The 12,797-nt window shown below is 40.7% G+C and overlaps 1 protein-coding gene across 1 annotated transcript in view; it reads right to left on the reverse strand.

The window, feature by feature from the left end:
- Positions 1-422: 422 nt before the first annotated feature.
- Positions 423-12,797, reverse strand: part of tnr (tenascin R (restrictin, janusin)) — a 285,913-nt gene continuing 273,538 nt past the window's right edge. The window contains exon 30 of the mRNA XM_047369054.1: positions 423-3,057. Coding sequence (XP_047225010.1) covers positions 2,938-3,057 — 120 coding nt within the window. The 3' untranslated portion in view covers positions 423-2,937. The remainder of the gene's footprint in view (positions 3,058-12,797) is intronic.

A 12,797-nucleotide genomic window follows, 5' to 3' on the forward strand; every position in this document is an offset into this window, starting at 1 on the left:
AACATCATGGTGTCTGCTGTTTTTTAGCATATAGTACTGACAGACCTAATCTAACTGAAGGAAGGAGGTAGAATGAACCCAGACATTCTTGATAAAAATCTGAAGATGGAAAAAGAGTGATTTTCAGCAGACACTCTGTTTAATATTTCATTTTGCAGACACTCTGCAAAATATAATATTAACTGGTTTCAGAAAGAGAAAACAAAGCTGCTAGAATAGGCTAGTTAATAAATTGAACTTTAATCCAATTGAAAATCCAGGTGAAAAACTGAAGACCAGAATGCTTAAAAGAGCAAAGGAGAACCTTCAACATTTAAAACATTTTGGGTTGGTCAAAAACCTGAGACATCTTGAGGTTATTATTAACAAATGCTTTTCTACCGAGTTCGTTCAATACTTATTCTCAGCTGTTCACACATAACTTGATATATATTTTTTATTTCTTTATGTGTGGATTACTTGGGTTACAAAAATCTGGTGTGGATTTCATGTCAATGGCCTGAATAGAAATATATTTGAGAAACATTAGGTGTTAATTATTTATTTTCCCCACTGTGTGGTTGAAAGAAAAATGGACAGTTCTGTTTTTGAATGATTTACAAGCACCTTGTAGTTTGCAATGAGAAATATTGCCAAAACACAAAAGACAATCTGTTTCCTTCCAGAGCCTCCAGGCTATTATTCATTTATACAAAACTCGAAGAATGGAAATTTACCTTTGCAGATAATAAAATAAGGACACACATATATTAATCTATTCCACTAAGCATTACTAAGGGAAGATTATTGCATGAGAGAGCCTGAAATCATTTGACAGTAAAACATCAATCATCGACCTGGGAAAGGTTTCATGTTGATCAAATAGCTTAAAGTGAGAAAAAAGTGATTTAAGTCTACCTTTTCAGGGGCAGCTTTCAGCTAGGACAACAAATAAATATGTGCACAAGTCAACCTGAACATATTCTAAAGACATTTATAGTCCACTCTCAGGCTCTTGGTAGCATTTAAGTCAACATGCAGCAAGCCCCATCAATCCTTTAGCACAGCACTGATTACAAATACAGTGTTTAAAGCAGAAATACCCAAGAGGGCTTTCTGTATTTGCTTCCATCTAATGGGGCAGTGAAAGTAAAAGACAGTTCAACTTCATATCTACATGAGTATATTAGTAGTTGTAGTAAATGGGAGGGCTACTATTTTCAATCTATAGAAAAAATAATATACACAGTCTGATTAACTGGCTTACTTTAATCAGAGAATTAACTGAGGAGAGTAAATGAAAACAAGAAAACGATAAAAAGAAAAATAATTATTTGATTATCTAATAAATGAGGCAAAATTTTGCTTGCAGTGATGGTGACATCAGCTTTTCTTCTTCTAGTTGTATTTGGTGTGTCTGCCTTAAACTCAGGCAGAAAAACTGCAGTCAGCTAACTGGCCCTGAACACCTTGTGTGACACGGTGAACACATGGTTGGTTGGCAAGCTGTAGATTACGCCAGCCCCACTAAAGGAACACATTCCCAGCAGCATTAGTGAATTTCATTGTTTTGCTTAGCTTAAACAATGAAGCAAGTACAAGAAAGATTTGGCTTCACTCCACCTTCTGTTCTGCTTTCTTTGTTGAGTTTAATTCAGCAAGCTACTGGGGGAAGCCAGAGTTAAATCTGCACTATCCCCACACTGACTTTGCTCTGAATAGCATAGTAAACTTCATTTTTCATTGGAGAATCACAATGACTATAAAAGGGCTTGAAATGTGTAACTGTATTGAGCCAGACCTGGGTGACAGAACTGACTGGGCTTTTTTCCAATCAGGGAATCTTCATTACATAGGTCTTTGGTTAATTGTTGCATCTATCAGCACCATCTCTGCAAGCAATCCCAACATCAGCAACAAGGTTACAACATTTACTGACTGTAATTTGCTTGAAAATGAAATCAGTTGAGTATTACATGCCCATGAACAACTAAATTTGTTCACCTAATTGATTGAACAACAATAGCTTGGCTGTGTTTCCCCTCATTGCAGACACTGTCTTAGCAGGGCTACCAAATTTATCAAGGTTTGAAAACAGAGGATTATTCTCCCACTGCTTCATGTAACTCATCCAAAGTAGTCAACATTAGACCTGAAATAAATAAATTACAAGGCAATGAAGATGTTGCTGGTGAACTACTGGTTTAATGACAATTCTGGATCTTCAGTTTTGCTTGTTAATGATTTTATTCCGACTCAGTCCAGTATCTGTCATCGTTTTTGAATTAACTTCAGGGTTTGAAAACCAAGCCATCAAATCATATTGAATTGATGGACTCTGCCACAATTTCAGCTATAAAAATATATTTATATATATATAGTACAGACACAAGTTTTAAGGGCATATATTGATGATTTCAGTGTAATTTTTTAATGGCTAAAAAAAGCGCTATATCTTACTCGTAAGGGCAATTCTGACCCATAATTGAGCATCTCAAGAAAGGAAAAATCAAATATTAAGTTAAGCCAAAAAAGTATTGATTTTCCATTTCCTTCTGTTTACAGCAGTTTTGAACATTGTCATTCTGAATGCTTCATAAATTACATACATTGTCTTCTGGATAGAGGTACAGCAGGAAAAGACAGCTTATGCTGGTCAGGCGGAAATATCAACAGTTAGGATGTGGTGTTAAAACCGCTCTGCTATTTTCTGACCACATCTGGTTAAAGTAATAAGTTGATGAAATATTAATTTATTAAAGTTGCTAAATAAAATATTAGTAGTTTTGTTTAATTGCTCACTTATTCAGTTTCTGCAGCCTCACTAGCGAGCCTCGGCACAGTTTAATTCCAGCCTGTCTTTGCAGTCAGAGAGGTGCACAGATAGCAGAAATTTAACACTCAACATCATCCAAACTCCATTTATCCACTACTCTGGGCAGCGCGGAGGTGGTTAGCTTATACAGGGGTGGATCGTCTCCTCTTACTGCTGATGCTACGGAAGTTGAAGGGCCTCATCTTCATCTCCACAAAGGGAATGGAGAACTCATGGCCTTTCCAGTGGTACCAGTTAATACCCTGCAAGAATAGAAGTTCACGTTTTAGATGCTATTTGAATATAAACCACATTTTACACTCTGAAAAAGACTCAGATAGTTAATGGGTAAGAGCTTTCTCAACATAAAAGCATAATCTTACTGCATGAACATAGTTTACTGAGTTGACAACATTTCTTAAGAAGTCAGACAAAATAAAGCATAAGTAAAATTATTTTAAATCAAAAATATGCAAACATTTGTTTTCACTTAACATTAAAGTATTAAAATGGGTTGTGGTTTATTTTCCCAATTTGACTATTTAAAATATATTTCCTTTGCTGTCAGATCACATTTATTTCAACCGTTTTGTTTGAAAGCAATCAGTCGTATTCAATACACTTTAGTTTAATGAGAATAAACCTCAACTACAATAAGCTAAGCAAGTACACATGCTGGAAAGTAGACAAAATACTTTTAAATTTATTAAGCATGTGTCTGTTACTACTTCATCGTACTTTTGCACTAGCAGAAGAAAGTAAACTCAAGCTGCTTCAATGTGGTTAAGGTTGTAACTATACAATTGTGTAGGTTTTACTTCAAAAGCAAGGCAAGTTTATTTGTATGGCACATTCAGCAACAAGACAATTCAAAGTGCTTTACATGATGAAATCATAAGAAAAGAAAACAGAAAAAAGGATCTATGGCATAATAGGAAAGCAAGGGACATTGGACTGCATACTGAAATGAACAATGTTTCAGTTAATAGATTAAATAGAACATTCAAAAGCAACTCTAAACAAATGGGGTTTTAACCTTTTTTTAAAGGTACTCAAGAGTTTAGGATTTTTGCAATTTCCTGAAAGTTTGTTAAAATTAGTGGAGCATAAGAACTACAGACTGCTTCTCCTTGCTTTGTTCTGATTCTGGGGATGCAGAGAAGACTTGAACCAGAGGACCTGAGTGGTCTGGAATGTTACAATGACCCATACTTTAGTGACCCATTAAGTGATTTATAAACTAAGAAGTATTTCAAAGTTTAGTTTTTGAGGTACTAGGAGCCATGTTGTAAGGACTATAGAACTAAGGTGATGTGCTCTACTTTCTTAGTTTTAGTGATGAGGCGGGCAGCAACGTTCTGGATTAGCTGCATCTGTCTGATTGACTTTTTAGGCAGCTCCAGCATTCAATTCGACTAAAGATAAATGCTTGGATAAGTTTTTCAAGATTTTGCTGGGACATTAGTCCTTTAGTCCTGGAAATGTTCTTCAGGTGATGGAAGGCCAACATAGAGATTGTCTTAATGTGCCTCTCAAGGTTCAGGTCTGAGTCCTTGACTATGCCCAAATTTCAGGCCTGATCAGTGGTTTCTAACTGTAATAACTGAAGCTGTGTGCTGACTTTTGATCGCTTCTCCTTTGGTCCAAAAACTATTAGCTCAGTTTTGCTTTTATCTACTCAACCCTTGAATAGGTTCATAGTTACATGGTAACACGGTTATGTAGAGCTGTGTGTCATCTGCGTAGGTATTGTAACGTATCTTGTTGTTTTGTATAATCCGAACTTGGAGAGCATGTCGATATTGAATTGCAGAAGTTAAATGTGCTACGTTTTGAAACTTTTATAAAGTTTTGTAATTTAAAATTAAAGTCTAAATGTAAGGCTAATGCAATTTATCAGATTGATCACGATTAATTAATTATTGAAAGTTTAGTAATCAAATAATCCTTAACAGGAGTGTAAAGACTCTAAAACATGCTATTTGCTGAAAGAACAACCCACTCAGAGAAATTATTAGGCCAAAACTACAAAAAATATATAAATTTTGCATTCAAGATGAAAAACCTTTATTCAAGATGGCGCCGCAGATGGTCGCCTCGGCGGGTTGGTGCACATTGTTTTGCTTTGTTTTTTGCTTTCAAACGGTCTTCTGTGATGGTACCCGGAGCTCTCTCACCAGAGAAGAACTCATGAACATCAGGGCTACTACACCAGAGGAGTTATTTCCCACTTTTCTGCCTACTGCTCTGGAATTTTTGGACATTCTGGTCAAAGGTGCGCTCACCTTTGCTCACGCGGTGAAACGCCGGAAGAGAGGGAAACTGGCTGGGGTGCTGGTACGTCTTCGCCAGCGTGGACTACGAACACCATTACCTGGAATATTTCTTTCTAACGTGTGCTCACTTCCCAACAAAATTGAGGAACTACAACTGCTGTTGGGGAAAAACAGGGATTTTTATTCATCGGCAGTTTTGTGCTTCACGGAGACGTGGCTGTGTGGATTAATACCGGACTCTGCGCTGCAGATGGCAGGATTCCAGCTCTACAGAGCAGACAGAGACACGGAACTCTCCGGCAAAACGAAAGGTGGAGGAATCTGTTTCTACCTCAACAGTGGTTGGTGCAACGACGTGACAGTGATTCAGCAGCACTGTTCTCCAGACTTGGAATCCTTCATCATAAACTGTAAGCCTTTCTACTCCCCCCGTGAGTTTGCTTCGTTCATCCTGGTCGGTGTTTACATCCCGGCGCAAGCTAACGTGCAGGTCGCACAGCACATGCTTGCCGACCAGATACTGAGTGTGGAGCGGACCAACCCAGACTCCTTAGTTATCATCGTTGGCGACTTTAACAAAGGTAATCTCACCCACAAACTCCCCAAATATAGACAGTTTATAAAATGTCTATATTTCTGAATCACTGTTACACCACCATCAGAGACGCTTATCACGCCGTCCCACATGCTGCACTGGGCCAATCCGACCACATCAGGGTCCACCTGATTCCTGCATACAGGCAGAAACTAAAGCTCTGCAAACCCGTTGTGAGGATAACAAGGAAGTGGAGCAGTGAGGCTGTGGAGAATCTCCAGGCGTGTTTAGGCTGTACAGACTGGGATGTGTTCAGGACTACTACCAACAGTCTGGACGAGTACACAGAGGCTGTGACTTCCTACATCAGCTTCTGTGAGGACAGCTGTGTACCATCATGCACCGGGGTGAGTTACAACAACGATAAACCCTGGTTCACAGCCAAACTCAGAAGGTTAAGACTGGATAAGGGAGAGGCCTTCAGGAGTGGGGACAAAGACATATACAGAGAGGTGAAGTACAAGTTTGGCAAGGCAGTGAAAGAGGCCAAACGACTGTACTCTGAGAAACTTCAAAACCAGTTCTCAGCCAACGACTCTGCATCTGTGTGGAAAGGGCTCAGGAAGATCACCAACAACAAGCCGAAAGCCCCCCACTCCATTAACGACCGACGCCTCGCCAATGACCTGAACGAGTGCTACTGCAACCATCCCCCTCAACACCCCCCAACACCTGCAGCCACAATCCACCACCCCCACTTCCCCAACCTAAAGAGGGGCCTTAGCACCTCCAACCCCCACCCTGAAGTTCCCCCCCACCAGCCCCCTACCCATGCCAGGGATGGCTCTTTTCATCCAGGAGAGGGACGTCAACAAACTCTTCAGGAGACAGAACCCCCGGCCAGCCAGCCTGAAGCACTGCGCTGATCAGCTGTCTCCAGTCTTCACAGACATTTTTAACACCTCACTGGAGACATGTCATGTGCCAGCCTGCTTCAAGTCCTCCACCATCATCCCTGTTCCCAAGAAGCCAAGGACCACAGGGCTTAATGACTTCAGACCTGTCGCCCTGACCTCTGTGGTGATGAAATCCTTTGAGCGCCTTGTGCTCTCAAACCTAAAAGACATCTCACCGACCCCCTCCTGGACCCCCTGCAATTTGCCTACAGAGCCAACAGGTCTGTAGATGATGCAGTCAACTTAGCCCTTCACTTCATCCTCCGGCACCTGGACTCCACAGGAACCTACGCCAAGATCCTGTTTGTGGATTTCAGCTCCGCCTTCAACACCATCGTCCCAGCTCTGCTCCAGGAGAAGCTCTCCCAGCTGAGTGTGCCCGACTCCACCTGCAGGTGGAATACTGACTTCCTGTGTGACAGGAAGCAGCGCGTGAGGCTGGGGAAGCACATCTCTGACTCCCTGACCATCAGCACTGGTTCCCCCCAAGGCTGTGTTCTCTCTCCTCTGCTCTTCTCCCTGTACAGCAACAGCTGCACCTCCAGTCACCAGTCTGTCAAGCTTCTGAAGTTTGAGGACGACACCACCCTGATCGGACTCATCTCTGATGGTGATGAGTCCGCGTACAGATGGGAGGTGGACCATCTGTTGGACTGGTGCAGCCAGAACAACCTTGAGCTCAACGCTCTAGAGACAGTGGAGATGGTTATGGACTTCAGGCAGAACCCAGCCCCACCTGCCTCCATCACCCTCTGTGACTCCACAATTGACACTGTGGAATCTTTCCGCTTCCTGGGAACCATCATGTCCCAGGATCTCAAGTGGGAGCCAAACATCAGCTTCCTCATCAAGAAAGCCCAGCAGAGGATGTTCTTCCTGCAGCAGCTGAAGAAATTCAACCTGCCAAAGACTATGATGGTGCACTTCTACACAGCCATCATTGAGTCCATCCTCACCTCCTCCATCACCATCTGGTACGCCGCAGCTACAGCCAAGGATAAGGGCAGGCTGCAGCGTGTCATTCGGTCTGCTGAGAAGGTGATTGGCTGCAGTCTACTGTCGCTCCAGGAAGTGTACACCTCCAGGACCCTGAAGCGGGCAGGGAAGATTCTGGCTGATCCCTCCCACCCCGGTCACAGACTCTTTGAGACTCTCCCCTCTGGCAGGAGGCTGCGGTCCACCCGGACCAAAACCTCACGCCACAAGAACAGTTTTTTCCCATCTGCCACCAGCCTTGTTAACAAAGCCCGGAAACCACCCTGACATTCTCCCTTTCCCCCACACCCCCCTTTTTTGCTGATAGGACACTTGTAACTCGCAACTCTATGCGTTACATTAACGTTCAGCTTGGACTCCTGCTTTACTTGCACAATGATCACCTGCACTGTTGTACTGCTCTCGCACCCAATACTGCTCTATATTTACTCTCACTCACTTAAAACTGTGCACATATATTTATATTATATTGAAGATATGTTTATACTGTTTAATTTGTATTGTATTGCACCGACTACGCCAAAACAAATTCCTTGTATGTCCAAAAACGTACTTGGCAATAAAGATTTTCTGAGTCTGATTCTTTGTCTGTTAATATGCTCCAACTCAAGTAGCCTACTTTTAGCTTCACCTGGTTCAAATTCTGTAAAAATAATCTCCTATATACTATACTATACTATACTATATACATATAGTATATGTCATGTATAATGTATGTACTTTTCCGTATCAAATAAACAAATAAATAAAAATAGGAGATGGAACCTTGTGCTTTATGGCAACTCCAACGTCATTCAAGTAATTTTTGCCTCCGTCTTCTTCCCTCCCTGTTGGATGGAGTAAGGGGGAGTCAGGTTTAGCCTAAACCGGCTCAGTTATGGTTGAGGTGCAAACACACCCTCCATTTCTGCTACCTGTATGACCCCCTCTCTTTTCCAATGGTTATGGTCAATCTGACAGAGAGAGGTATCCCAATTGTTGTGGTTTTTAGTATAACAATGGCTATCAGTGGGCTCTAGATGGACAAACAGTATATTTTTATGGCTAGGCTTAAAACTTGCCTTTTTAATAAAGCTTATAGTTAGAGCGGCTTAGGTTATCCTGAGCTATCTCTGTAGTTATGCTGCTATAGGCTTAGGCTGCTGGAGGCCATAATGACCACTTTCACCATCTTCGCTACATTCTCACACTACTCTCCAATTTTGCATTATTTGCTGTTATTTCAGCTTTTAACTTTGTTCTCTCTCTTTTCTCTTCCTAGAAGCTATACCTGGCTAGACTCTGTGTCTACCTGTGACACCTTTCTGGAAAAGGGCATCGTCCAAGCTTCTGCTGGCAACAACTTAATGCTCACCCTCTACCGATGATCCACATGGCCCTGTCTTTCAGTGTTTAACCCTTTCTCTCTCCTAGACATGGCAATTGACTGAGCTTTTACTGTGACTAACTCTATGTGCTCTCTTTCAGACTCTAACCTTGAAAACTGGCTCAAAGTTTATCTGTTCTTTCTTTCTAGGTAAAACGATTAAAGGAGCTACATTCATTAACATTTACTTTTCCTTCCTATAGAAAGGACTCCTGGATCAGTGCTTCTTTGTTCTCTTTGTGTCTCTGCTCTGTTCTCTCAAACCCCCAGTCGGTCGTGGCAGATGGCCGCTGTTGGAAAATATTCATGCTATGCTTATAGGATTGGTATGGCTATGCTTAAGTATGTTTAATAATGTGTGAAATAAAATGTATTGTGTAACTTAGAGGCCTCCAAACAGGCTTATATTTGTGTGTGTTGGACTTAGATATCATCTGCCCAGTAACTGAAGATATTTTTGGATGTGTCTCTGTAAATCTTCTGCTGCCTAACGACAAGAACATATTTCTGTATGTAAGACTTACTTTTTTGCCCAGTGACGGCAATATATTTTATATGCAAGACTTCTGCCCAGTGACAACAGATATTTTTATATTTCTACATATGTAAATAAAGGTCAAAAGTAGAAAAACAGGAAGTGTCGAAAAGTCAGCTGAATGGGTGTCAGACAGCTCCAGATATGAAATCAGTCGATTAAAATGTATGTTTTTTCATGTACAAGTATATGCCTGGCTTTTAAATAAAGACTGCTGTTCTTGGGGAAGTAATCAGAAGTTTCGGAGGTTTCAGAAGGATTCGGACGATCTTCTCCCTGTACAGGCATCTAAAGACCGCAGTCTCCGTGTTTCTTTTATTACTTTGTTTTTTATTAATAATTAATAGGAGGTCTTAACTTTACCAAACAAACGAGCATGCAGGAGTTTAGGGATAACTCCAACACCGCTCACACTGAGCCTGGTTCTGCTGGAGGTTTCTTCCTGTTAAAAGGGAGTTTTTCCTCTCCACTGTCGCTACATGCATGCTCAGTATGAGGGATTGCTGCAAAGTCAACGCCATTGATTGTCCACTGTCTCTACATGTTCATCCGGGAGGAGGGAATGCTGCAAGTCACTGACTGGATGCAATCTGCTGGGTTTCCTTAGACAGAAAAACTTTTTATCCAATTTGAATAAATAACTGAATCTGACTGCACTGTTCAATGGTTAAGATTAATTGGAACGTATATACCTGAGTTTTGTGAAGTGCCTTGAGACAACATGTGTTGTGAATTGGCGCTATATAAATAAACTGAATTGACTTGAAAACAGAATTGAAAGTAAGACTTAAACCAGTCAAGTGCTGTACCAGAAAGTCCAACCCATTTCTCTAGATGCTTCAGTAACACTGGTGGAACATTTCTCCACAGAGATTTCTATTTGTTTCTTCTTCTAATTAGCTACTAGTTCATTTAATGAGTTACAGGACAAAGTTGAGGTGAAAGAGTAAACTTGATTAAAGGTTTTAGTTGAACTATCCTTTAAAAACATTTTCTTATAGTATATATTTGGATTGTTGGGACCTACAGCCATGGATTTCCACATTAAAACTCCGGTACACTTTTCTGGAACCAGGAAAGGGGATAACTGCGGACTTCCTGTGGTGCCATTACCCAAAATAAAGCACAACTCCGAAGGGGGAAGGGGGGGTAGCAGAGGACGTCCCAGTGATGCCACTGCCCGTATAAGACCCCCACCCTTCCCACATATCGCTCTCTTCCACGCGGCCTTCCAGAGGGACCGGATAGGAGGGAACAAAGCGCGCTGATGTGTTTTGCTGGCAAAAAGACATAAATTCAACTGGATCCAAAGCCATACGATCACCGATCATATGCAAAGTTAAGTAGAATGAAATACTTTCTGTGTATCCGGTATTTTCATTCATGAGCAGGGAAATTAAGGTGTAAGAGTTGCTTACATTTTCTCTCCGAAGCTCCGCAGAAGCAAAACTGTGTCAAAGAGATCCCCGGCAGAGAAGCTGTTTCTACAAGCCGAGTCTGAAGGACGGCCTACGGCTTGCACCACCATGTTACGGTAACGAACAGCCGCCCAGCTCTCCGGAGCTAACGCTATTGTTCACAGAGCGAACGCAGAGGTTAGCTGAAAGCCAAAGGCTTGTTGACTGTGGACGTTTATTCGAACTTCATCGCCCTTGGACAACGTTTACTCACCATGGTCAGAGGTTAGGTTTGGGCGGATTAACAGATAGGTTTAGGATGAAATGATCTAAACGTTTTCATGTTATGAAGTTTGTTTTGTGGAACTCGGCTATCTTTGTGCTAGCATGCTACCTGTAGCACACAGGCCGGTTCGTGTTCTTTGTATGTTTTAAAGTTAAGATAAACTTTATTTAAAGGGTGGTTTTAACCAGAACATTGCTCATAACGCGCCGTCCGCGCTTATGCATTTTAATCCTTTTATTAACCTGGTATTTTAAAGGTATGTGTTGATTCTGGAGCAGCACTAAGTAAACACCATTAAGCCCATTTCTCCAGAAAGATTTGGCTCTTTTCCAAAATACACCTTTTATAATCTTTCTTCGAATATTATTTCAACAACTAAAGGCAGCTAATTAGACACTGATGTGAAATGGTCATCCAGAAGGTTGGTTTTATTCGGTAGATCATTATTTAAAACATTATTTTATTAAAATAATATTTTATCTAATCTTGCATTATGAAGGGTGGTCTAACGTTTGCTGATTATTGCCTAAGTTAGTTCCAAGACTAACTTAACTTCACTTCCAGATTCTTCAAGATAATCCTTGGTTCTCAAACATAAACATTGCATGGTAATGTTGCATCACTCTTTTGGTCATGATTTCCCATCATCTTTAATCAACTTGTTTATATTGTACATAGCCCATTAGTCTTCATTATTCTTTCATTCTGCTTGGTAATTTAGTTGAATTGTTTTAGCATAGTAAAGAGTTTGTTGATTGAAATATGTTTGACTTTGAGTTGACTTATTTTTGTTAATAAATTCTTGTATTTTAAGAAATTGTGTGAATTCATTCCATATATGTGCAGAGTTTATGCTGTTCAATAATGTCAGAGCTCGTCTCACACCTTTCTATTCTGTCCTAATACCATCGCCTTATTGGGCTGGTATTCACAGGACAATCCTTAACAGACCGAAATATTATTTGATAAAATATTAAAATATTAATATTAAAATATTAATATTAAATAATATTCTCAGATTCATATTTACAACAGGATAATTGAGTCAATGTAAACGATAAAGTGGTCAGATAGGGGGACATCACCTACAAAGACCTTGGAAATGTTCAGACCCTTAAAATGATCAAGTCCGAAATATGTCCCCATTTGTGTGTTGGCTGTTTAACATGTTGCGTCAAACAAAAATTTGTAAGTGTATCACATAGTTCAATGCCTCTGTCTTGGGAGTTGGCAACATGGGTTTAGCAGTCTCCCACAATGATTAAACAGTTGTAATCAACACATACTACAGATAGAACGCATTGGGGGTGGGGAGCTTGGTAGTGACACAGCAGAGCTTGCTGACCTGCGTTCAGTGTTCCTTTTAAGGCAAAATTAGATAATTCATAAGCTACAGTTAATATGGAAAAGGAAACAGCGACTCCGTGCAAGAACTAAGGTATGTATAATATTTTCATTTGCATATGTTCAGAATCCGCAAGTGTAACAGAAACCAGTAGTTATACAACGCGTGTTTAGTGTGATTTTGCAAAAATAAATAAAGTTTATATGGTATGTTCTTCGTCTTCGTCGCCGTACTTGCTACTTCTATTGTCTGCGGCTTCTCCAATTACGGTTCATGCTGAAGAACCAAGTATTCTGCAGTGCCCAAGTTGA

Source organism: Girardinichthys multiradiatus, chromosome 6 (genome assembly GCF_021462225.1).
Source record: "Girardinichthys multiradiatus isolate DD_20200921_A chromosome 6, DD_fGirMul_XY1, whole genome shotgun sequence".
Lineage (NCBI taxonomy): Eukaryota > Metazoa > Chordata > Actinopteri > Cyprinodontiformes > Goodeidae > Girardinichthys > Girardinichthys multiradiatus.